General features: G+C 39.0%; 1 protein-coding gene across 1 annotated transcript in view; it reads left to right on the forward strand.

Moving 5' to 3' along the window:
* CNTNAP5 (contactin associated protein family member 5) overlaps nt 1–27,533 on the forward strand; it is a 272,631-nt gene that overhangs the window by 184,670 nt on the left and 60,428 nt on the right. The window contains exon 13 of the mRNA XM_021526152.3: nt 1,086–1,286. Within this exon, the coding sequence (XP_021381827.2) occupies nt 1,086–1,286 (201 nt within the window). The remainder of the gene's footprint in view (nt 1–1,085; nt 1,287–27,533) is intronic.

The raw sequence follows: 27,533 nt of genomic DNA on the forward strand, positions 1-27,533 counted from the left end.
TTTTGCCCTGTCAGTATCTTTCATCCTCTCTAGGCAAGTAGGGTCTTTGATAAAGAGGAAATTTGCTGGTTGTGACTTTTACTAATATTGTTAGGCATGTGCAGGTGCTCAGTCCTTTGAATCCTTGTTGAAGAGTTTGTCTTTAACTCTGTGTCAGCTCAGCAAATTGGCCACTCAGGTTGTCCTTTCTACTTGCCCATTGCTATACCAGAACCAGCTGGGAAAAAGCCTCCCTGGAAGCTAATTGCTTCCAAGTGTGGTGTTCTCATTATGCCAACCCCAGTGCTGATTGTGAGCTGGGTTGTAGGGTGCAGGTTGTGCTTAAGCCTAGCTTCTGCTTTCTGTCACTTACACAATCCCTTGCTCTGCCAGTAAATGCAATGAAGGAAATGAGAATGGGCTCCCCAGCACAGAAAAGCATCAATATTTAGAGTTAACTACAGATGCCAAGTCATATGGCATTCTGTACCATCATCCAAGTAGGGCATCACTCATCTTATATGTAGAAAAATCTGAGAACTGAGTGAAACGAGTGATCTGACTTCCAGCTGGGTGGTAAGAACATACTCTCAGTTTAACTTTCTGGCAAGAGATTGTGCTTTCTGCTCATGGTGAGTTTGTGCAAGCTCATCAGCTGCAGTTCTCCACTTCCATTTGTTCTTACAACACCATGGGCTGTGCTCTCAGGCAAAAGGTGACTATTACCCCATGAGCTATATTACTGTGTGTTTTCTCTCAGGGACAAAGCCAGTTGAAAAGTATCTAATTTTATAAATATATCTGTTAATAGAAGAAGCTGAAGGTCTCCTATGCTTCCTAGGAAGCTTGTAGTTCCTGTCTTGCTCAGCAGGCAGTGTAGTGCTTGCTTGAGCTGGTTCAAGGAGAAACATCTTTGTGGACCACACTGACCTTTCATGAAGACAGACCTCTTGGTGTTCATCACAAAGTGCCCATTTCGGAGCCCGGGGTCCTGCTGATGGTCTGTCTACTGCAGTAAAACATCACATTTCAGTTGTTTTTTTGTTCCTTACTTGTTGGAAGTGTTTTGCTGTTAACCTCACGTTCAATAATTTTTCATTTAACAGAAGATAAGATCTGGACTGAAGTGCAGCACAACAGCACAGGGCTGACCAGAGTGCAAGGAGCTGGTCCAGGGAAGCCCTACACCATGTCCTTCAACTACAGCAGCAGTGCAGAGCAGCTGGAGGCCGTGATCAACAGCGCTGAGTACTGCGAGCAGGAGGCAGCCTACCACTGCAGGAAGTCACGGCTCCTCAACACCCCGAGTAAGTGCCACCAGCCCAAAGCTTTCCTTCTTAACTCCTGGTTATTGTACAGCAGGTAGAGGCCGTGCTGCAGCTAAGGAGAAAAAAAATCCCCAAACCAATAAAAACCCCCAGATTAATAGGAGCAATATGGAATAGAGTGAAAAACCTTTTACGGTTTTGGATTCTACTGTGCAGTGCCTGTGCTCTGGTGCAAGAGGGTCTGAGCTCTGCAGGGGAGTTTTCACTCTATAAGTTCATGCATGCCCAGACCCTGAAAACTTCTGTGGTTGAAAGTGCTACTAGAAACCACAAGAAGTGTATTTAGGTGATGGCAAATGGATGTGTTTATTCATTTACAGTTTTTACCTGTATGTTAAAGATAAAAAGCATCCAGATTGCTCTAGACCCATAATGTTATGTAGGGGAGAGGTGTAACCTCTCCTGTGTCCCACAGCCCTGAATATGATGTTCAAAGTACTTGGTAGTACAGTTCATGGGGCAAAACTAGCTTTCCCCTTGCAATAGAAGGATTACATTTTTTTCGTTTGTCTCAATGTAACATGAAAAAAAGGAAGCAGAGGGTCTCATCAGTTTGTGTTTCTCTGCAGCACCAAATTTCTAGTGGCTACTCAGGATGTCTGACTTCCAGTCAACTCTGTCTTGATGTCAGGTTTTTATGTTTGTTTATCTGGAGAGATGAATGACATTAAGGGCAGACTTCTGAATGACTTCAAAGTCTTCTCTGTTACTTATAATGTCTGTATTGTCCTGGTGATTATTTGATTATTAGCAACTCTTAAATTTGTTTGTAATTTAGCAAAGACCATGAAAAGCCTGAAGGGGAGTTTGCAGTAGGATTTCCTATTGTCTTAAAACCATATTGCCTAATGAGATGTGTCAAAACCCTCCTGGTTCCAGCAAAGTTACTTTTAACACTGAATTTTCATGGATCCAGTAATCAAATGCCTTACAGTCAGTTTATTTTTAAAAGCTGTGAATTATGTCTTTTGTTATAAACAGATTTACCAGCCAAGAATTGCTTGTATTGCTAATCTTTTTTTAAAGAATGAAATGTTAATATCAGCATCCAGGGTAGAGCACAAAGAGAAAACAAATTGTGGGTATAACTGCTCATAAAGAAGTGGAATTGATGTCTTACAAGTACTTACAGTGTTGCTGGCTCCCATAACACACTTGATATGTCTTAAAGATAAAACCCCACAGAGGCCATTTCTGAAATGTTCTTCCAAGGATGAATGCTACAATATTAGAGCAGGTCTGCATGTGTTTATTTTTACACATTTCTGGAGGCATTTGGTCATGTGTATGCAGGAATGTACACTATGAATGGGTTTTGAGATGCCTCTCATATGTGGGACCTCTCGAAAGCTGGGGGCGCTTCCTGAGAACCAAAACTTTTTGGGAAAAAAAAACAAGTAATGATAATCTTTCCTAAATTTATAGTGTGTAAACTGTGCATCTTCAGGGCTAAAGCTACCAACCAACAGGCAGACTGGCTAAGAGGGCTCCTGACAGGCAGCTCATCCTCTGCTTGTCCAGGACTAAAGCTGTGGCTGGTTCCCCAAGGGAAAGGATGTGGGAATGGTGTCCAGCAGTCTGGCTTGTGCTCTCACAGCTGCTGCAGTGCCACTGTGGTCCTGACACTTAAACCACAACAAGAATCGCACAACTCATTTAGTCTTTTCTGCAGCTCCATCTGAGAAATAAAATAAATAAATAAATAAATAAAATTGCAATACAGTGCATGTGGTAGATACCATCATTTTCCCCCTCCTTTTTTCTTTCTTTAATATGCTTTTTAATTGCACTTCCAAATTTTCCTTTTATCATCCTGAGCTTTCTCCGTAGTTTAAGGCTTTAAATTTGGCAACATGTGAATCATGTTCAAAAATAACATTTCAGTTCTTGAAATGACATGACAAGGGTAATTTGTTCTTAATTGTGTATTAAGTATTTTTGTAGAAGAGCATTATTTTCCCCAAGCTCTAATATTTGATATTAATCTTGTAGCGAAATGCTGTTGTATTACAGAGGAACCTAGAGAACAAGTAGTGCTATAGATGTCTTGAAAAGTTCTAGGACTTAAGGAATTTCCACTTCTAAACTTGAAAATGAGCTACAAGTTGAGTGACCTCAGGGTATTTTGCTGGACCTGCTGCAGAAGGTTCTCACAAGTGTTGTTTTTGCCAGATTTGGGGCCAGAGAAACAGAACAAAGATCAAAACTCTTGGGTTTTGTTTCTTCTTAGACGTCTGGATGCCTGAAGCACTGTGTTCCCTCTGTGTTTCCAGGGTATCTTAATGTGTAACTGCTGTTAGTGTGCAACACTTCAGACCTGGCTGTAGAATTCAATATGCAATGCCCATGCAGTATTAATGACCATACTGCATCTGCAGGCCAGCAGGAAATGTTACCTGACCTAATCCAGATTGCTGAATGTCTCCACTCAGTATTACCTCTGGACTGAGCCCAGTGGTGAGTGCCTGATGGAAGGGCATCTCCCAGAGGTGCTATCTAATCTTGACAGAGTTATAAAACTTCCTCTTCCAAAGGGGTAATCCAATCTAAATAATTTCCAAAGAAATCCAATCCATTGCTGAGCTTACTTTTATTCTGGGCTTTGCTGGTTTTTTTTGGTTGTTTTTTTTTTTTTTTTTCTCCACAACAGCATGGAACACATGATAAGAATATAACAGCTGGTAGCACCAACACACCAAATCCTTGTCTTCAGGATCTAAATACTATCATGTTTCACAGAGAAGCAATAAATAGTTTCTCTTTCCTTTTGCATCATAGTGCAAAGATATATGTTTTTACATGGCAATTTTTGGCTTTCACAGCTTTGACATGGGGCTAATGGGACAAGCAAGGCATTCTGCGCTGCCTCAGAGAGAAGCCCAGGGAGGCTCCTGGCTTGCTTAAAATTCTTCCAGTTTATATCAAAGAATTTCTCTTTCTTCTTTTGCTAATCCCTCCTGCCCTAAAGACACAGGCACATCCTCAGCGGGTGTGACTGAGCATGGTATCCCCCTTGGGTTTCCTGGATTTACATCTGCAGTGTGTCAGACATGCAATCTGGCAGTTGGCAGAGGAGTTTACTCATCTCCACCTCCTGCTGTCTGCAACAGCCTTGTTGGTTCTCCCTGTCATGCTACAGCTTAGCTGCAAGCGTGTCTTTGAAAGCAAAAATTAAATTGCCCTAAACTGTAGTTTTGTACATCTCTGCCATAGATGCCATTTTCAGGAGGTTTGTGAACACTGCCATAGATGTCTGTTCATCAAGGCATAGCTGACTTTCTTAAGAAGGTGGCAAAAGAAACTTGTATGACCAGAAATCACAAGTCTCTTGTGACTTTCCCAGACCTGCTGGAGAAACATTCACATAACCAGAGAAAATCTGACAGTTGGCATTAATTAGGAAAGTAATCCACACTCTTACAAAAAGATTGCAGAGTTACCCTTATAAGTAGAGGCCAAGCCAGGCAAGCAGGAGAGGAGCAGGGTGGGCAGGAAGGTTGAGCTGTCTCTAAATGTGCTCTCTGTATTCTGAGAATATGAAAGGAAATGTAGCCTCCCAGGGTTTTGATTTCCTTCCTTTATGGAGCATCTCAGGCAATACCTTAGGAAAGAGTATGTGTACAAAGATAGCCACATGTGTGCAGATACATGTTTAATTAAGCTGTTAACATACAAGATGTTTGAAGGTATGAAAACATTGACTGAACAGTCCCCCAGCTCTTGACTGAATTTGCTTAGTTTTCTAGAAGCAGTGGGTGGACTCAAATGATTGTCACTTGGGAAGCTTCCTCACATCCACCTTATCAAGGACTTAGCACAGTGATGGCTCTATCAGTGGCAGCATGGCTTGCTTTACAATACTTGGCTGACAGTCTGTCAGGTTCATAGCACATTTGTGTAGGCAGGGACTGAGAAAAGATCAGTCCAACAGAAAAATCAAAGAAACGGGAATATTTGTAGGTGGTGGGGTTTTCCTGACTTCCTTCATATTTTTCTCTTTCCAGTAGAATTCCTACACCATGTCACCTTAAGCTTTTATGTCAAACATTGATCCTAAACTACATCCATTCTAAACTACACACCTCTTCCCTGAACTTAGTGTCTGTCAAATCCCACTATTATATGACTTGCACCCAGGTTTCCACCACCTCTCCTCCACTTTGGCTCCCAGCTAGTCCCATATCTCAGTGCCAAGCTGCACCAGGAGTGTCCCACAGTCTGACCCCTCATGCCAGGCAGATGGTTGCCCTCACTGCTGAATCACTGCATTTGCATTTTGTAACTCTCTATTGGAGGGAAAGATGTAGTGCTGCCTCACAGCAGGGAACCCATCATAATTTCTCAGTTTGGGCTTAATTCCGTTGCTGAGACAGGTCAACTTTCCTTTTTGTTTATCAAAGCTAGAGCTTTGTCTGTGCAGGCTCCCTCCTTAGCTCCAGGTGAGGGCAGTGACGTTGGAGCAAAGGTGCTAAGAAATGTCCTGCAGGGCCTTCAGCAGTGGCTGCTGGAAAGGTGCAGTTCAAGGTGAGCACACAGGTTGATGTCTTTAGCACATCCCTCAATATGTCCCCATCACCCCCCACAGCTGCTCAGATAAAGGCATTAGTGTTTATGCTACTGCCAATCCCTTTTAGTATCCACTATGAATCTGTTCATAAACTTGTCTAATCACTGTTTGAACTTCATTAGGCTGCCTGCCCTGTGGCCTTCTAGGAAAGCAAGTTCCAGGAGTTCCCCACTTGGTGTTTCACAGAACTACAATTTCAAATGTGTTTTTAAGAACTGTTTTTCTCAGTGCACTGAGTTCTTGTATTACAGGATGTAATTTTAGTTACTCATTTAGGACTTTCACTAACTCTAGTATTTTTCACCTAAAGTACCCAGAGTTTTTTGAGATATGGTTTGCACCAAGATTTCACCACTTCAGAGTTTTTTGAAGAAACGAGTGTGAAGCCTGGGTTGTGTTGGAGTAATTTACATAGATATATCAGGAGGTGATATAAAATGACCCATAATGAGCAGTCATTTACCAGTGGGGTTTTGCCCACTAGTATTTTATGCCTTTTAAATATAATTTCCAGTTTATCATTCCAGTACTTTCAATTGTTAATGCAGTACCAGGGGACTATTTCTTCTTGTACAAAATAACTTTAAATTGTTATTGCATTACTAGGAAGCTATTTTTCATTGCACAAAATAACACAGAACAGGGCAGTCTGCCCTCAAAAAGTGGCTTGTGTTGAAGGAGTGGTGGATAGGCAGGTGTGGATTGTGTGCTGTGATTATTCTTGGGTAAATAGTGTCCCTTTTTTGGAATGTTTGACTTTCCATCTGTGTTTCCATCACCATACCTTGTCTCTTCCCCCCAAAGTGGCAGTGACAGCTTCTCACAAGCACGCATTGAGACAACTTGTGCTATATTTGGAGACTTTGGAACAGAGTTCACCCTAGTAATGCAATGCACCCCCCTTTATTTGTCGGGAGAGATTTAGAGGCTGTATTTAAAGATGCTATGTTGGTTTTTGTGTACAGCTGATTAAAATGCAGGAGGTCTAAGCAGAATACAAAACCTGTGGCGTGGCAGAGCTAACTTGGCACGGAGCCTGCACACACCTGTGAGTAGTGGAAATATCATTATCCCAGTTTCTGACCCTTAGCTCCCCTTTCCCTCTGCCATCCTCCCTGGCTGGCAGTGAGGTAGAGTGTGCTATGCTATAGCTGCCAAGCAACGAATGGCAGCTACTTGCTGCTATTACTTCTCATCTAGTCTTGTTTTGTTTCTCTGAGAATGAAATGCAGCCAAGAGGCTAAATGATGGGAAAAACATGAGAATGAATCCTTGCTCAACCATACACTGGATGGATTCTAACACAGTGGAAGGAAAGCATGTTCCCTCCCTGAAACCCACTGCAGGAGAGGGGAGGCTTCTAATGCACCTGACATAATTCTACAGTGACACCAGCAGGGCAAGAATCTCCTGGGATGGTTCCAGTAAACACTGGAGCACCATTATCTGTGTTTGCTTTAGACACAACATGTCAGGTGAATTAAAAAAAAAAAAAAACACTTCAAGTGAGAACTCATGGAGTACAGAGGAGAGAGCTTCTATAGTTAACTCCTATTTGCTTCTATCAAATACATCCTTCATACTTCTGCTGTCACTGGATATTCCTGTTGCTTTTTTGTTGCGTGTTTCAGTTTTTTTCCCTCCCTTGAATTAGTTTATTTTTGTAAGTCTAAGGAGCAATTTTGGAATTATACTTTTATTTTATCAAATTTCATTTCACTTTAAGACCTTTTGCAGTTTACATCTTTACATACTTGCACTCCAAATCAAATAGATCTACTATCTTTTACTGATATGGAAATTATCTTTTCCAGTATACAGGAAGCTTGACCAGTGGTATTAATGAAGGTACATAGGACATGTAAGTGAAATGTAAATCTAGACTACATATTTTGAGCCTGAATTCTGGAATTCATTGCAAACACTATTATTGTTGGTTCTATGAGGAAGTCAGTGGTGTGAACTGATGCTGCAAGATGTTTATTTGACCTCTACTATCTGTTGGTTTGGGCCTTTTGATCCCAAAGAACTTCTGGTTTGGAGTCAATATTATCTTTTTGTTCAACCTGTGAAACCTGTGGGATTGTGTAAGTGCTCATAGCTCAGTAATGCCAAAATATTGAGTTCAGGGAATTCTGCAGTCCAAATAAGAGTTTGGAAATGGATAGTTTTATGAGGCACACGTGTGCCAGAACCAAACACATCTTAATGATACCTCTGGCTTGAGAGACCCAGTTGTATAAACTATTCATACACACAATTTGAAGAAGTGAAGAAGGACAGAATTCTTTCAGATTATTTCAGCCAATATTCCCTTAAGCATGAGCAGTAATAGTCTCCTTTTTTATTGTTGTTTTAATTTGCAGGACTCAGCATATTGTTAACAATAAATAAATAATGGTGATTAGAAACAAACAGCTAATCCGTGGTTTGTTATATTAGTGGGTCATTAGCTATGACAGCAACCTGTCCTCCATTCAAGGAAGAAAGCAGGACTGCTGCCCGAGCAGAAAAGTGTGCCTTCTCCCTCATTAAAGCCACAGCAGGGAGTGTGCTCTCATCACACTTCCCATTTGTCTGCTTCTTTTGGCTGTCCTACTTTAAACACCTTGGGCTCCATCAGACTCAGATTGTCTTACTGACATTAAACTAATTTGTCTGTCAAATTTGGGCCAGTGCAGAGAGTGATGTTTTCTGATTTTGCAGAGCAGAAGATGTAAATTTCAGCAGTAAATTTTATCATCTAACCTCTTCCACCAAGATGCCACGAGTGGCAATAGTAAACAGCAACAGTAATTTTCATTGGCATTTACATTATTTTTGAGGCTAAAAAAGCATTTGTGGTTGCAATTTCTCAGTTCTATGTGTGTTTTGGGTTCATTTGACTCCTGTTTTAGACCTGGGGAAGAAATTAGGTGCATAGCAAGGCACTTGCAGAAAATCAGATGGGATGGAACCCCTATGCTTAGATTTTGTTTGAAGTGTTTTGACCTGTCCAGGAAAACAGAGGTATTAGGAGGCTATACAATAAAAGATCAATAGTGTAACTTAATCATAACAAGTAATTAGGAGAAAAAGAAAATGCAACTCTGTGGCAAAAAAAAAGACAGGTTTTTGCTCTGAATAATTAGGTTACTACTCAGATTCACTGCTTGTAAATCTGAAGTCCAGGAATTTTACCCCCATTGCAGTTGGAAGGTAGCCTGTGGAAAATTCATTTTCATGTTTGAAAGTGTGAACGCAGAGACGGGAGAAAAGAATCTATGAGAATCAGCAAGGGAACAAAAATCTACCCTAAGCAAAACACTAAACTAAATACTCATACATGAGCTATCTGGTGTTACAAGGGGCATAAAAGTAGCTCTTCTACATGTCTCTTAATTCCTTTTGTAAAAAGAACTCCCCAAAATATAGAGGATAAGCAAGCATACTTTGATAAAATGTTTCCAGACACTGGGAAAAAAAGTTGTGTACTTCTTCTACTCACAAGAAGCACCTAAAAGCAATATAGAATTGTTTGCATCACCCCCAACCTGGACTGATCTGGAAGAGCAGATCTGAATGAGACTTGATGAGTAGCTAGAAAGATGTGGTGACCTGAAAGAAAATAACCCCTCTAAAACCTTCTTTAGAGAAGCTTTTTTGTTATCTGCTTGGCCCAAAAGATTGAGATCAAAAATAAAGAAGCTTTTGAGCCTCAATCTTTTCCAAGTCCTTTTTAGAAGAGAAAGAATCAGATTGGTTTAGCCAAGGTGTGTATTCCCACTTGATGTCTAGGACTTAAAACAACATCAAGAGCCTTCTTCCTTTACTCTCAGGAGCAGAACTCAGAAGAGTTCTGAAGAAAAGTTTTCTGGGTTTGTATTTTGTTTTGTTTTGTTTTTAACATTAGCATTTAGAAAGGTTAACCAATTAATCTATGCAGTTCTCCTCTGAAGGTAGCTTTCTTGTTTAGCAGAGAAGAAAATTAAGGCATCAGGATGCAACTGACACCAATTTTGCCTAAAACTAGAATGAGCCATTAGATCAATTTAAATGTACCCTTCTAAAACCAATAGCCAAATTCTTGTAGCCACAAAAAAGAACCATACAAGTGTTTCACCTTTGATGTCTTTCACTCCAAGTGTGAGCTTTCTGTAGGTACCTCTTGTGCCTTGCCCTTGTGCTACTAGTGGAGGAATGAACTTGTCATTCCTTAGAGATGCATTTGCTTTTGTGTCACCACAGTTAGGGTGATTTAGCAGGAAGATGTGATCCCGTGGATTTGTAAGGACCTACCAAACTGCAAAGAAGGTAATGGTATATTCAGGTGGGGTATAATAAGGTTTTTGTTGTATTCAGCCAGATAAGGGAAGAAAGCTGTGATTTTGCACTGTAACTGGTGGAGTAATAAATGTTGCTATTTCCCCTTTGGTTTTGTGGTTTAGTGTTGAGTTTCTGTATGGATCTTTTTATATACACAGAGGAATGAAAATGCATTGCAACCTTCAGTTAGGCTAAGTACTAGGAGGATGTTTCCTAGCAGTAATGCCTGTTTTCTGCATAGGCAGTATATGGAATCTGTAGGAATGTATATCTGAGTCAAATGTTCTTGAAATTAGCCAGTGAGTTGCTGAGTTACTTGTGCAATAGACACAGGTGTGCACAAAAATTCATGAAGAATGTTTCAACATATCTCATTTTTCTAGAAAACCAGGTTGTGATTAATATCTAAAGCCTGTTAGAATCAATAGAGACCCACTCCATGGGTTCTAGTGCTAAAAGAAAATCTTAATTTGGGCTAAAATTGGATGCAGATGTACATATATTCTCACCATGCCAGATACAGAAATGTCTGTTTCCTCCCAGGATAAGAACAAAATCTCAAACCAAATGTTCATCCTAAACTCAATTGAACTTCATCACTATCCACTGTTCTTTCATAGATCTTTGGATTATTGCTGTTGTGCCCTGTCTTCATGTGCTGACTTTTTGTTTATCTAGGATGCTTAGTTCTGCATCCAAATCTTCCATTTCTCCAAAAAGTTTAAAGTGACATGTCTAATTTATAACATGTAGTGATTTCAGTATATTAACATTAATAGAACATGAAAAGTGCTTACAGTATAGACTGCAATCAGTTTTGTTCAGGCTGTCTCATTCAATATGATCAAAATGTTCATAGTAACATTTGCTGCTGGGAAGGAAAAGATAACAGTTCCTGGCTGTTCTTTTTCTCAGTTCTGTGTTATTGAACCTAGTTCAGGTCTGACAGGTTTGTTTTACTGACAACTCCAAGCCTATGATGAGCTGTTTTAAAAAAATGACCAGAGATATGAAAAATGGTTCTGAGAAAATAATAACATCAATTTCATTATATATATATATTTTTTAAATACTAACTTCTCCTTCATCTGATGATTCAAATGGTCAGTAGAGTCCATATGTATTCATACAGATAGAGTTCTCTCTTTTTGGGAAAGTGTGTGTTTTAATATTTATGTAGATATGTGTAAATCTTCTTTCCTCCTTTTAGGAGGAAAAAGAAGAACAGAATTTGGCTGTAATTCATTTTTTGGGCCACATGGATATTGTCTGGCCTGGTGCAAGACAAAGTAGTGTTGGTTACTCTTTTGTTCTTTGAGGTAAAGGCTTTCTGTATATTAGCACTTGTTTGCCTCCCATTTGTCACTGTGATTTCAAAGTCTCAATTTTATCTATATGAAACCACATGAAATTTGATCAATGACTGACACTTTGGGGTGTGGCAGAAGTTTAGGGGCTGTTTCTCAGAGAGAAGTCTCTATGACTGAATGCTAAGATAACGGCAGAGGATGGGATTCTAGGACAAGTTATCTTCTAAATAGGCTCTATTTCAGGTCCCTTTGGCTTTTTCTCTGGCAATGCAAAGTCATTTTAATCCATTTGTTTTGCAGCTCTAATAGCTGCCATCAAACTAGGAAAGGTTCTCCTGCAATGAGCATTTTTTTAGGTCCTGCTTTGGGGTCCTGTTTCCCAGAGCCTCCTCGTTCAAAGCAGTGGCAGGTTTCTTGGTCACTTCCTTCCCAGTGAACACTTATGTTCTGGATTCATAAAAAGAGATTGTGTTGCGTTTTGTTTACTACCTCTGTGAGACATTCTAGGGCCACTAGTCAATCTGCAGAACATGAGATGTACCTACTTAATAGAGGCAGAATTTTACTGAGTGAATAATTGCATCCTGTTAGTGCTGAAGTAATCACCTTACATACAAGTGATGCCTCCAGAGGGAGGTATGTCCTTTCCAAAATGCCACCCTGGACAGTTCATTTTATGTCCATACAAAGCTCCAGAATCTGTCTGACCATATTGCACTACAGGTTGTCATGTTTTCAGAGGATGAAATTTATGTTCCATGAAATATGCCATTGTCAAAATTAATAGGTAAATGAACAAAGTGAAACAGACCATTAGAGCAATTGTAATATCACAGTTGCTGGGTTGTGGCACAAAAGCAGAAACTAATGGGTAAACATAACCATATTATAGCAACAGGAGCCATCAATGTGCACAACTGTGGTTACACAATGGAAGGCACTCGACCGATGTGAAATATGATCTAGCAGTCAGGCCACTTGCAGGTAATCTTGCTTGGAGCAACACTTCCCTTGGCCGATTTGTTTTAGCTGATGGAAAATTATAAATATCACCTATTTCACTCCTGTTCTACTGGAATTTCAGTTTCACTTTGATAATTTTCATAATTCTTTTTTTTATATCATTCTGGACAATGATACTGAGATTTTTGTCTTTGCAGAAATTTTCCAAGACATGAACAGATTGTTCCTGAATGTTTATGCAAATAGGATTCAGACAATGACCTTCAGAGTAAATGTTCACGCTAACACCTTGATATCTGTGACGCCCTTGCCTTTATTTCTGCTCTAAAGCAATGCTTTGTAATTTTAAGTGAACACTCAAACAATATCTAATCAGGATAAACAATTCAGAGACTGAACTGTGTTTATATAACATAATTAAAAAGCTTTGAATAGCCAACAGAATCATAACGTTCTATTAATGGAAAGCTACAGTAACGAATGATTCAACTGAAAAACTGCAAAGCTCAAATATATGCAGGATCAGATCCATTGGATTCAATATATTTGTACTGATTTAGACAAGTAAGATGGTGGATTAACTCCTTAGTTTTTACATATTTCATTAAATTCCTCTTTAGTATAAAACAAACTAAAAACACAGAAACATTTAAAAATATTCAGACATTTAGAGGAGCTAACAAGTTCATCCATAGCTTGTTAATGCAGTATTTATAATCAGCACCTATACACTTCAGCACTGATAGACTGAAAAAGCCAGCACTCTGTTCTTGCAGAGGTTTACCCTGCAGTACTGAAGCAGAGAGGGATGGAGAGGCATCTTTAAGCCTGGTTACTGGAGTGGTGCAGTATAAATTAGAATACCATCTCTGGCCATTTGCTGGAGCCAGGAGTGGGATTGATGCAGGAGCTCCTCCAGATCATTGTGCCATTCAAGAGTTTACTCATGCAGGAGGACTTTCTCAGTGACTGACTAAAACAGATTCAGAGCTGCTTTATTCTGCTGAAGTGGTTCAAAGTAGTTGGAGCACAGGAGAGAGCTGGGTGCTCAACTGTTTAGCTTTCTCTCTCAGAGATTTCACTCCATACATATGCAAAAAATTATCACTTTGGTCTTCACTGAGCAAGATCTTTCAAGGGAATTTGTAGCAGGCTGTTGAGTCCTAATAATGGTTTGGTATTGAGAAGGCTGCAATGGTTCAGAGCCAGCCAGAGCTACAGCCAGCATTGTTAATTGTTTCCTCGCATGGCAGAACAATCAGGGGTTTCTCTACACAGAAAAATAAAACTGTGCAAGTGTTATATATGTGTCATACATGTGATTTAACATATGTTTCATCAGCACATAAGTGCTTCCACTGAACAATATTTGAACTTATGTAACTTCTGCCATCTGGTGCATTAGTTGTACTTGTGTTTTGACCTTACACTAGTTCTCACTGAATAATACCCTTTGCTGCTTTCACCCATGGAAAACACAAAGCCAGCTGAGGTTTAAAATGCACAAGTAAATCTTGAAATTAGAGTCCTCAAAGTCCTGCTTCCATTTATCAAGAGAATGTCTTACTGTTACACCATGCTACTTAAATGTGAGATATTGCTATGATGAGTGTAACCTATGACAAAAAAAGTGAAAACTTGAATACGCTAAATGCAGAATTAGGTGACTAGTTGAGTGATAATATATTGCCTAACCTAATGAAAAGACATTACCTTTGAATAATGGACCACATTGTAGATTAAATTATCCCACGGCAAGGTAGTAGGTGCTTCATGCAGACAAGGTCAATTACCTTATCCGGAAGAGCCTGTTTGAAGTGTATTATGAATAATTCACAGACATAGAAATTAGCTTTGAAAAAGTGTCCCAGCTATAATGTGGTGAAAGCATTCAATTTCTTTTTTAATGTATTTAAGATAACACCCAAAGGACAATTATGGCTGCTTAACTGTAAGACTACTTAAATGACAAGGAATGACAATTGTGTGGTCAAATTCACATTTATGCATTATGCAAAGGGAAGCATCTCCACCATAGTGCAATGCTGTCAGGATACAAGTAACAGATTTCAAACCTCATACTGTATTTTTAAATGGTGAATGAAATTTGATCAAAGACTGATTAATTTATTAACCTTTCTTGATGGAGAAGATGCAGTTGTTGCTGTACTGGCTTTGTGTACTCTTGTTCAGGCCTTTTTGTTCTTCGACTTTCTGATATGGAAACGAAGGTTCAGGGTGATTAAATCACTTGTGTGATTTTGGAGAGTCTGAAAAATGCAAGGGTAGAACCAGAACATTTTATTTTCCATCATTAATCAGAAGACCAGTCTTCTGCTATAAGCACTAAATTAGGCTGTTTCCAAGTCGGTATTGTTCCAATCTAGAACTATTTAGCATTAGAGTTAAAATGATGACAGTAGCCATGGTAGCAGAATGCATACTCACTTGACATATGGTGACCTTAGGTGTGAATTAGAAATGCAATAAACCTCTGAGTCTGGGGATTAACATGCCCTCTCAGCATATTTTGATTCCACAGGCAAAACAATAACCTTAGCTTTCTCTCTTTGACTTTGCAATAAGTGGTAACGGCCAGGGGAAATCCCTCAGGGGCTGCAGTTTTCTAAGATGCCTGGCAAGAAGATGGCTAATTCATCAGGTATGTATTTAAGTGTTGAAATGTAATAGTGACATTTCATGGCCTCTGAGTTTACCAGCTTTATTTGCTTGAAAGGGAGAGTTCAGCAGAATTTTAGAGGGTGCTGTGGAATCGTGTATCTAATGAGGCGTACAGCCTTCCCAGTCCCGTTTCCATTCACCTCAATGTCAAGAATCCCATTTAGCTCAGCAGGAGCAGGTCTGGGACCCTGGAACTTTCAAAGGACAGTTTGAGTAAAGAGGGATAAAAATTTGACACAGAGTCCAATCATAAAACAAGCTGTTAAAATACGTAATGAAGTAGGAAACCACCATGAAGAGATAGGAATGGAAATTTCCTTTAAAGCACACACACTGAAAAATGTTGATTTTTTGCATTGTAGCTAGGTTTTTTGTATTTTCCATCATCCATCTTTTCTCCAAGGATCAATTCTCTAAAAAAGCTCAAGAATTTCCTTTCCTTCCACTTCACGCAGTCATTGGCCTCCACCCCTGTGTTTTCTGTGAGGACTTGATAAAGACTAATCTGAGTCTAAGAGACTAGCAAGCTAATGTTCTTATTTGCATGCAGGAATGTGAACAGATGTTTACACAGTAGTGTTAAGTAGGACAGCTGTTTGGGCGTCATTTATGTATTCCATTTAAAAGCAAAGCTTTATGGTTACAATTTTTACTACAATGTGGAAGAGAAAAGAAACCTAAATTCAGACAAATGCATTTATTCCTGTGCTAGGGGTGGCTTCCTTTAAACTCATCAGTTTTCTGTATCTCTGTATTTACAGCATCATACAGATACCTCTTACCTAAACCTCTGGGCAAATGCACCTTACCTTGGCCAGTTGCCTGTGGGTGGAAGAAAATATATGGCACAAAATCAACATTGCTAAATGCTATTTGACTGAGGGAAGAAAAATAGCACTAAGATTAGGGGAGGGATGTTGTCCCTTTTCAGGAGATGGCTTATTGCTGATTGTTTCTTCAGTCTGTTTGTAATGAAGTGTGCATCAGGGTAATATTTGCCTTTGCATTTGTTCTGCTTTTCAGATGGCAGAAATTGTGTTACAGCCATAAATGTGTAACTCATATTTATTAATTTCCTAACATAAATCTGCATAGAAAAACTTCCATTATGGAGATGCACATATGCATAGAGCATCTCTGTAGAGAGGAGAGGTTGGAGGGAGGGGGCTCGCATGTATTTTTAAAAGAAGTTTGCCCCTCAGGGATTTATATTTTAAATATGAGGCTTGGGTCTGATCTTGTTCATTACTTCATTTCCCCTGATGCCTGTCCCCCCAGGGCTCCATATTTGAGAAGAAAGCAGGCAAATGATACAGACAGTTAAAATGGAAGCAATTGATCCCTGTTGCTTCTTGCACAGTGTTTGAAGAACTCTAATGTGGTAATGCCTGGTCAAAATCCTACACCAACCTGAAAGAAAAGCTTACCTGCCTCAGTTGTGTTGTTTCTACCTAAACACCACTACCTGACAGAGATGCCTTCATCTTTTCAAGCCAGTAGTTGACAGGATTTGTATTAAGTTGTACTTGGCTAGAGAAAAGTTCACTCCACTAAGGAGCCTTACTGCTGGAAGGAAAGCTGGTGAAGGATGTGATGGTCTCATGGGCTTTTGAGTCACAGCATTGAGGCAGCCCACAGAAGAGTTTGTCTCATCAGCTGTGATGAAAGGCCAGTGGTAGAGAGTTATTTCATATGTAAAGTTCTTGATTCTCACTTTGTGATGCTTGTAGATGGACTAGCTCCCATGCTGGTTCTTTCTCTCACCATTAAATACAGAAGACACATAGGCCTGTTCAGCTTTGGGAAAGAGAGAAAGGACTAGAGCTTCTCTAGGTTGCATGGTTGTCATTCTTCTACAGCCTCTGCCCATTCCAGTATTCACTGCAGTGTTAAAGTACAGCTCAGTTCTTCCTTCAGCTCCAGGAGCAGAAAACTGGCTTCTGCTGCATAATTATCTCTGTTAGTGACAGTAGAGCTACAGAGCAGAGCTGAACAGTTCATATTCTATCCACTACAGTCTGTGCAGGAATGTAAATACACACCTATATTTGTTATAGCTGTATAGAGAGATACACAGGATCCTGAGACCAATTAAGCAGCAAAAACAGAAGATCTATTTGAAATATGTGAACCTGTTGCTAACAGGGTGAAGAAAAAAGAGCTGCAAATTGATTAAGCAGTCCCACAGAGAAGACAGATTGTTGTCATCCTGACCTTTAAGACTGGTCAGGATATATCAATAGAAGCATCTTCTGACTACAGTGTTTTATGATTTTTTTTTCATTTACATTCTCTTTGTTTTTGCCTTTACGTGCTGGCTTGGAGCCAGTTCATTTCATGGTCTTGCCTATACATATGTTCTGCTACAGCTGCATTTTTCCAAAGTGCCCAATTTCACAGCACTCCAGCCTTCCTTAGGATGACAAATGGTGCCCCTGCTGCTCTGACCAACAGAACTGTAATTGCAGCCTGAGACAGGGACAGCTGAGCTAACACCATGCTGCAGTTTGGGTATATCCTTGAGTTGAAATCTGACTGCATGCCTTTATCGTAGCTGAGTTTCCAATTCCACCACTTAAGGCATTAGCTGCTGACATTAATTGTAACATTGAGGAAAGCAGAATTGCTCTGCAGTTGAAAGCAGTGTCAAATCAGCAGTTATTTATTTACCATTGCTCTGTAATGTGTTGTAACACATCAGACTATAAAGAAGTTTAATGAGTTGCAGTAATGCCTCTTAGAGATACTGGAACACAGTTCAACAAGTTATTGGGAGTTTTTTTGTTCACTTTTTTTGGTTGGTTTGTTGGTTTTTTGTTGGTTTCTTTTTTTTTTTTTTTTTTAATAGCGCTTAAAACCAGACTTTCTGCACTGCTGTGCAGGACTTTTTGATCATAAGAAGTACAACTCAGAGTTGTCTTTTGCCAACTAACACACTTTGAGAACAAAAAATAACCAATCCAGTTCAACTGGCCCTGTGAGATTTCAATTCAGTAGGGATGTGACAAAAGGGTAGGAGGAGAGGCTCAGAGTGTGGTTTCTACACTCTCCAAGCTGCCTTGCTGGCTCATAATTGGTGTAAGGCTCAGAAATGTGGTTATATTATTCTCTAAGCTATCTTCTGGGTGTTGGTGTCATTTTGTAGTTGTTTACAATGCCTGTCTTGTAGAAGACAATGGATATATTACATACTCTTCCCAGGGACTTCCCAGGTTTTTTTGCCACTAAAAAATGAACAAACAAAACTAAACAAAAAATCAACCAAACAAAAATCTGAAACCAAAGCAAAAGAAACAAATTCCCCAAACTTAGGGCTTTTTATCTACAGCTCCATGTGGAGAGATATTTGACTTCCCTCTTACCCAAAATTCTGATAGGTGATATTACAGGACTTGAGATAAAGAATTTGAAATGTGATATCATTTTCCAAAGATGTCTTTTCAAAACAGAAACGCCATCCTAATAATATCTGAGAGTGCTTCTATCAGTTTTAAGAAAATCCTCTAATTCATTTAATTAGGGATTCCAGCTTTAAAGTGATTAGCAATATGTTATTATCTCTTCTAATTTATGTTCTATTAATACTCTTTTTCTGTTTTTACTCCAGTTCAGATATTCAGCATATTTACTGATGATATTTTCTGATTTCTTTAAGATCAGTCTGAGCCATGAAATTCAATAGTTATTATCAACCACTTACAAGAGCCTGTGGAACAACCTCTGGACATGACATTGTCCTAATTACTTTCTGGTCAGATTCGCCCATGTAAATAGATGTTATTCTCTAACTGTCAGTTCTGCTGTATTAACCTGGGAACTGAAGGACAAGGTGTGTTCTCATTGCCTCATGAATCAATAGTGCTAATAAAGATTCTCTATATCCGAATCTAGATTTTATTATTCCTAAAAGCTGCCATTGCAAATGCAGTAGGAACAAAATTAATCTGTCTTTTGTGGAGGGTTGTCAAATCTGAAGACAGTCCACTTGAGCCACTAGTGACTGTATTGGTCAATGTGATCAGGGGTAACAAAGTAATAATAAGGATCATTTTCTCATTATTAATGCTGGTAGTTAAAACTGCATATACAGGAAATAGTTCTGTTGAGTAAGGTAATTCCATTTTTACTCAGATACTTTTCAAAATAAAGGAGTAGGGAAGAACTGTTATTAGTGCATGTAGTTTCTCCCAAAGGACCAAGCAAAGATTGCTCTCCACAGCATGTTTTTCTGTAACTCATCCAGTCTCCTATTAAATGTCCCAAATGTCCCCATTTTATCTATTTTCTTTTTCTAGTTTATCCAGTTACATCTCATTGTGGGCGTAATCCAGCCACTGTCCATGATTTCTAGCAAGAATTGAATTAATCCTTGATTAATTCAACTCAACTTTACTCCAGCTGGCTTGTGTTCATAAGCAAGCTACCTGCTCTGAGTTCCACCCTGACTTGCAGACCTCTATTAGGCCAGGCTGTTGCCCTGGGGTTTTTTGGGCTTTCTTGGTGAAAGGGTCGGGCTGGTAGGCAGGTGAGAGCACCTGAGCCTGGGAGCTGTGCAGAACTGGGGACTCCATTGTTGCCCCAGGTGGAGTGCACAAGGTGCAAAGTGCTACAGTTTAGGTCATTACTCTTCATCCATGCCCAGTCCCAAGGGTTTGAGCTGTCATGATGGGTAATTCAAGAGTAAATGGCTCAAATATATAACTTTTTCTTTTTTACCCCCTTTAAAAATAGGTCCTTCAGGGCTGCATATCACTTGCTGCATACCTGCAGATGGTGCTTTTGCCCTCAGTAACAGCCACAGAGTTTTCTAAAGAATTCTTACCTCTTGGATATTGTTTCAGAGCAGTTAGAAGCAGGAGGCTGGACTGAACTGTCTCCAGAGGTCCTGTCCAGCCTCAGCTGTTCAGTCTTCCTGTGAACAGCCTGATGCTCAGTGAGTGCAGATCTGCATGGCTACCCTGATTTCCCTGATTTCACTGGAGCTGGATGCTTCTGCACTGGTTGCTGGATCTGTCCATTATTACTCCTGGAAAATAATAGGAAATAAATAAGCTACAAAGTGTTCCTTCTGGGAAGGCGTTCCCAGTGCAGTTGCTTATAATGTAGCTTCACTGCTCTGTAAAAATTTTCTCACTTCAGCATTTTCATGAACAATAGTTGAATACCAAGTTTTCTTGTGGTGAAATGATTGGTTTACGGTTTGATGCACCTTTCATAGTCATTGATGCTTCAACTATTCCTCTCTGTCCTCTGCAATCTTATTTCTAGCCTCTGAAAGTGCTTTCATCTATGAAAACTTAAATAGCATTTAAGAGCAAAAACTGCTGTGATAAAATACTGCTCTCACCTTGCAGTATTTTATAAGGTGCATTAGTTCAGTGCTCTCTTTCCTGTGGCCTTTCCCTGTGGCCCTTTCACATCCATTATAAAATGCTTCAAAAAGAGAGCTCTGAAGAGCATATGATGTGTCTAAACTTATAAACTCACTCATCTCTTCCATGCTTTCCTCCATGCCACGTGGGCACCTCATCCAGTTAGCTCATAAGATAATGTGGATAAGGCTTCATTAGGACACAGAGAGAGTGGGCTGTGTTACTGTCTGACTACAGGGTGGCTGCAAATGTCACTCCTGTTGTCTTCCTCAGGCCCTGGAGAACCCCTGAGGAGTGTTGGTCTGCTGCAGGTGCAGAGAGCCCCAAAATCAAATATGATCATTCAGTGTCCCATAGCACTTTCACAAGAACTGGAATTACACAGTCTGGTTTATCTTCTCTTTATTAATCTATTAATTCAGCACTTGCTGCTATTTGTTCTCACTAACCATTTTTATACTTCTGCAGAAGAGCTGATTAAGAATGAAAGACCATTTTCTGGGCACTGTATTGAGCCACCTCACAAGGTGGCATTCTAGTGGAAATGGGTGAGAGGATGCTGGTAATGAGGATGAACACAGAAGAGCTGGTTGAGCAGTGTGAGGACAAGAAATGATGGGTTCATCTTACTGCCATTATTCCTACTGGGTATACCTGTAACATAAGGGAAAAACTCCAGACCTCAGCTGAGCAGGAGCTGCTCCTCTGGCCCAGGCAGGGTTGCACTGGAGCCCACTGTGGCTTTTCTATGATCATTATGCACTTGCAGTTGAATGCAGAGCATTGATGGGTTTATGGTCCCAGTACAGAGTAAGGATGTGGCAGGACATGCATCAATGTCATAGGCTTATCTGTTAAGGCAGTGTCAGGCTTGTTTATCTGAATTTACCTGGAGGATTTAGGCTAAACAGAGAAAATGGGAAAAGAGGGAAAGAAATTGAAAGCAAAAGGGACAATTTTTAAGTGCAAGTGAGTTGGAATGCCAAAAATAGATATTTTTTGTTTCAGCAGGGTAGAATATCCAGTTCATCTTCAGCAAAACTGCTGAGGATTCAAAGCTGCCATTTCCTGTTTTGTCACTTGTCCCTAAAAGCGATAATCTTCTTTGGATTGTTTATTTGTTGTTGCTTGTCCTTCCTAACCTGCATGCCTTCAGCTGTTCACATAGTTTCTGTTGTTGGCTGGAGTCCCACTTGCATCTCTCAGGAAACTTGCCACTTGGCCAGAAATTTATTGAGAAAAAAACCCAGCCTGGGCTGGCAGAGGAGAATGCAAGTACTCATAATTATTTTCAGCCTTCTTAGGCCTTCAACGGGGACATTCATGAGGCGCAAAATTTTAGTTTAGATATAGATTTAATGTTCCTCAGCATCTAAAAATATTTGGGTTTGGAATCCTTGTGCTTATCCTCAAATCTGTCTCTTAAATGCTGGATGATGATTTTGCTTTTGCTGAGTACTCTAAGTGTGCAGTGGCATTAACTCTGTCATTGCAGCACAGCAGTTCAGCTCATTAGGCTCTTGTTAAGTGTAGAAAAAGCAAAGGTCCATGTTTATTTGCCTTCTTCCTGCCCATTCTCATCTATGAGAGTATCTTAACAACTGCAGAAGAACAGAGCACACTGTGGTAACAGCTGCTCTAGAGGGAGAGCAGTTTCTGTGCTTAAGAGGAGCAGACAAATGCTACTATGTGGTTTTTCCTTTGCTTTTTTTAAAGCAATTCTTTCAGTCTGGGACTCCGTTAAAGCAGTGCACCTTGGCAGCAAAGCTGTATAGCAAGAAACAAAATGTCAGCAAAGCACTGCCTTCTCCCCCCTTTTCCTAACCACACTTAACAAAATAATTTTAGAATGAGGAGCAAATTTTGTGGTCTTGCCCATTGGGTAGTTCCACTGGCATTGGCAGGACTACTTCACTTTTGGATGGCTGATTTGAGTAATGACAGAACCTGACCAGAAATTTTAATCAAAGTCAGTGAGATTCTTAGCAATGTTGGCTGGCACAGTTGGTATGCAATACAAAAAGTGACTGTGATTTCCAGCACAACCATGTTTGTCATCTCTGAAAATTAGGGCAGTGATATGTGGGTTATAGTTTTAAAAGAGAAAAAGGACTGTGAAACTGGTACGATTGCCATGGAGAAGGTTTAAAGTAAAGGAAGGAAGTATTAGATAGTCATTATGTCTGTACTGAAAAAAGATGAGACAGGCATAAATCAGGTGTGTGTCCCCATGGAAGCAGAGTAGTGTGGTACAAAACCAGCTGAGTGATGTGGTGGCTCACTGAGTAAATAATGTTCAAAGGAACCATGCCACTGAGGATTCTCATTTTTCCTGGTCCATATTACATATTTTTTCCCAAGGTAACCTGATATTGACTTAAAAGCAGGTTGTTTGTGAGGTGCATAGAGCCTGATATCTCAGGGGGTGGGTGTTGCTTCCACATGGTGGGGGCAGAGCCACGAGACCCTCACCGAGGGTTGTAAACCAGAGCAGCATTTTCACTGTTAAATCTCAGCATCTCCTTCAGAGAATGAGCAGCATGTTGTGGTTAATGCAGCAAAGCCTGAGCTCACCCTGCTTTGAGTTATCAGTTTATTTTCCCTGTGGTGGGAATTGTTTAAACCAATACAGATCCTGAGTCATTAATACCACAGACTTCTTCACTGAACAAACAGCCTCTAAGAAGGTACTAATTATGTGTTTTCAACTAAGTATGAAATATTTATCCAATTTGTCCTGTTTTTGTCCAGAATTATTTTAAAGGCTTTTTATTTAGTTTATCAAAACTGTGTATTTTTTCCCTGTTGAAAGGCCAAACAAGAAGAATTTGGTTTTTTGTCAATTGAACGTTAAAAACTCCAATGTAAAAGGCTGTAAAAATGTTATGATGGAAAAAAATTCGGTGTGAGCAAACAAGATCTTGGTAAACCCTTGCAAAAATACTGAGTTAGTTTTCCCTTCTCACTGCTTTAATTCAAGAGCCCTTAAAAAATGATTATCCTAGATGATGATTTGTACTCTGACTTAGCCTCTGAATTCACCTACTTGGTTGAAATTACTTCATAGATGTGTGTATATATACAGACATCTGTATGAAAAAAATCTGCTAACTGCTTGTTTCACATATTGTTCAATGTATTAGGTGAGCCATTTGCAGGATTTGATATTGCTGAGGTGGTTAGTGCAAACAGATATTTAATGGTTTTGAATGAGATTTCAAAGAATCGGCTTTGATTGCTCTATGCAATTCTTCAATCATTATTTTCCTAATTTTCACTTCTTTTGATTTAAGGGAAAACAGCATAGATGCAAATTAGTTTACATTTTCAGCACTAAAATTTATAGATGTAAGATTTTACAAATTCAGTTCTGCTTAACAAGGTTTGAATTTGGAGGACAAATAGAACATGAAATTTGCCAAGACAATGTTGTTTGAATTCAATATGTTTTCAGTCTTTCAAAAGACAAATGCAAATCAACTGACCTGAAGTGGTGGTGAAAAAGACCTTTAACTGTCCTATTTCAATAACTTGGGTACCCCAAAAACCTTGGCTGTCTTAGGGGTAAGTGCTGTGTCAGACTTTAGGCTTATCCGGCACAGGAGTTTAACACAGGATCCAATTTATCTTGCTATGTTTCCATAATTAGACTTTTGTTTGTTGCCATAGCAAGAACTGACAAATCATGCAGACAAATATTTACAAATATTTTAAATATAATAGTTCTAAAAATGCATGACTTTGTTTTAAGTCGCACTATATAAACATAAAAGTCAGTACTAAGACTTTCTGCCTGTATAAGGGCAAACTGAGTCCACAGAAGTTGCTTGGAGTTTATAAACACAGTGATATGCATATAATGTGTATATATGTTGTTGGAATATGCTGCTTCTGCCACTCCTTCAGCTTCTGAGTGCCTAAGCAAATAATTTTTTGAAAAAAAAGCCATTTAAAACATGAACATACCTAATAACTGAAAATAACTTGTATTGCAACAAATGTCAATGTCTCTTAATATGAAAATGAGGGAACTGTCAGTATAAGGGACATTTAAGAAGAGTTTCTTTTAAGCTGGTAGAAGGACATGAACTACATATTCAGCCATTCGTGTCCCTAGAAGAGGCAGATGCAATGCAGGTGAATTTGATCTCAAGCTGCATCTCCTAAGGATCTCTGGAATCCAGTTCCACATGTCTGTGGTGCTCTCCATAGTCCTCAGCCTCTGTGCTGCTGGAGAATACGGTGGGTGCCAGCCTTGCTGCTGCTGAGGCAGCTTCCATGCAGGGAGCTGGCAGTGAGCAGCTGAGTTAGGCACACAGGTGGAGCAGAGGTGGGAGATCAGCTGGAGACCTGACAGCGGACAGGAGCCTGACCCTCCCTGCCTTTCTGGATGGACACAAACTGACTTCTCGTCCATGTACTGCAGTGTTGTATATGTCAGGGTTTCCAGAGTCTTACTTGGCTCTTAGGATGCACACCCCAGCTGTTGAATAGAGAATCCACAGATTATACCCCTTATTCCTCCAGAAGATCTGTGCCAGCAGTACTTTATATAATCTCTGCCCAACAGCACAGAGGAGTACTTGGTTGATACAAAATTTGGTCTGCCTACTCAGTTCTTGTATATTATTTTATAATTCATTATAATTATATATTATTATCATTATATTATTAATATTATTATATTATGCTTATGTTATGTTTATTATAAAACTGTAGTAAATTACGCTAAAAAACAGCAGTGTAAATATCACAGCTGTTTCTAGAGGCTTACAGACAATGACATTACTGTCATCCTGTCCACTGCAGGAAATACAACCCAAAAATTGCCTTTTTTGAAATTTTGCTATCAAAATTGAAATCTTCCTAAGGCAGTTTAAGCAGTGTGGAAGAAAATCACTGGGAAGAAACTCGTCACTGTTCTACCATTGGTAAATTTATTCACTTGGCACTTGCTTGTTTTGCTTGGTTTGGGATATTTTTTCACATAGCATGGAGTTCAAAGACAACATTAAAAATATTCTTATAGAGGATTTTTTTCCATTATAAATAGAAAAAAAATGCATTGAAAAGAATATTTTTAATTGTGCAGACTTTTGACAACATTTTTTACTAAATGATGCGTTGCTAGGAGCAGTGTAAGTACATAATGAAGAATTAGTAGCACTTCTTATTAATGGACTTCTTAACTTAGAAATATTAAAGTAGAATTCTACTGACTTATGTTGCCATAAGGTGATGGGGTCATTTTAAATCCTTGCTTAATGTCATTGATTTGGTCTGTGGCTTCACCAGAGAAGGGAAATTAATTCATTTTGAGGTGGTGGAGAATTGATAATGCTTACAGAAGTGAAGATTCTGCAACAAATTTACAGACTTAGAAGAAAGAATTTTAATCAACACAATCTGGCCGAACTCAATCTCAGTGCAAGATCCTCCAGCTCTGCCAAGGTATAATGGTTTAAACTTTTTGGAAGGAACTCTGATTGGTATTGTTTGTGAAGTATTGTTTTACTTCAACATTACAGGTATATGACATACAATGTAAGCGTCAGAATTCCTAAACTCTGCAAGTGTTGATGAAGTACTGTAGATTTACTGTAGATTGCTGAAAAGCTCTGATTTCTCATGTGTTAAAAATTAAGCATGTGGAAAAGAGTTTTGAAGAATCAAGGCATAATTTTCCTTAATGCTACAAATGATTTCTAGGGGACTAGTTAGTGAAAAAAATCAACTTGTCTTGGGTAAAGGTGGTAAAACTCTGCCTAATAAATAGAATTTTGGAAAATATACTGGTGTTTTATAGCCTGTTCCCTTGATGATCTGAGATTGTTTCTTACAATGTTGATTGCTCAATTTTTTAGGACTGTATTTAATTTAGTTGTAAATGACTCAAACTGTGGTGCTTCTACCACTTCTCCAGTCTATACCATAAATCTGAATGTGCATGTGTTTGCTTGGTATTGCTCAATGAAACAAATAACAACAGATCTGAAAAAGACGTCAGAAAATTACTTATTCTTAATACACACGAAGGATTGCTTATTTCACTCTTATGTTTAAGTATAAAATGGCTTCCACCAAAGGAAATTGACACAGATTGTATTTGATTAATGAACACCATTATTTGCTGTTGTCCTGAAGAATTTATCTTTATCTAAATATTTTTTTTCCAGAATGGGCACTTTTAAAATTAGATTAAGCACTTCTGTATATCTATTTCTACTCCTAGACAAATCACCCTTTTATTCAATTAACATTACTATTCCAAGCTTTACTGAGTAATTTCCCAATAATATAGAACTGTTTCACTGGCTGCAGCAATCAGCTTCTGTAAGAAAATCAGCTGAATAGCAAAGAAAGAAAATATAAATGTGTTGACAATAATATGAGGCCTAAAATAAATGTGGACATTTTTGTAAAATGAATCCTTAGATGTACTTGGATTGTGTTTTTCTAATGAGTACCTCTGGGCATTGGTCAAATTCGTCATGTCTTAATTGTTGGTATCATGAGAATGGAGTTGCTCTTCCTATTTTTATTTTCCTTTTTTCATGAATTTACAGTTCAGCAGTCTAAGCTTAGAAGAAATATAAATATGAATTAATTTTGCCAAGTGATTCTAAAACTCATTTTAATTAGTCTCCTACATTCTACAGTTAACCTTGATTGCATTTCATAATTTAGATTTTCTTGCCTTGTATAATGAGAAATACTCCCTACTAGTAATGTTGAAAAAGCAGAAGAATAAATTGATGCATCTTTCTTCATTAGCCGTACAGTTTATTTTTTCAAGCTCCTTTGATCAAAAAATCTTGATATGTCAGTTTTGTTAAATTTTGCCATCTACCTGTATGTATAACTGATTACATTTCTTGATTTAAGGTTTAAGAAGTCAATGAAAAAGTTAGCTGAGCTGGAAGACAAAGTCAGTCTTAGAGAATATTCATCTGTGAATTTCATTACATCAGAGTCTGCTTACTCTATCTGACTATTAATACTTAATGCTTGATGCATAATGGATTCT

Source organism: Lonchura striata, chromosome 8 (genome assembly GCF_046129695.1).
Source record: "Lonchura striata isolate bLonStr1 chromosome 8, bLonStr1.mat, whole genome shotgun sequence".
In the NCBI taxonomy this organism is placed as follows: domain Eukaryota; kingdom Metazoa; phylum Chordata; class Aves; order Passeriformes; family Estrildidae; genus Lonchura; species Lonchura striata.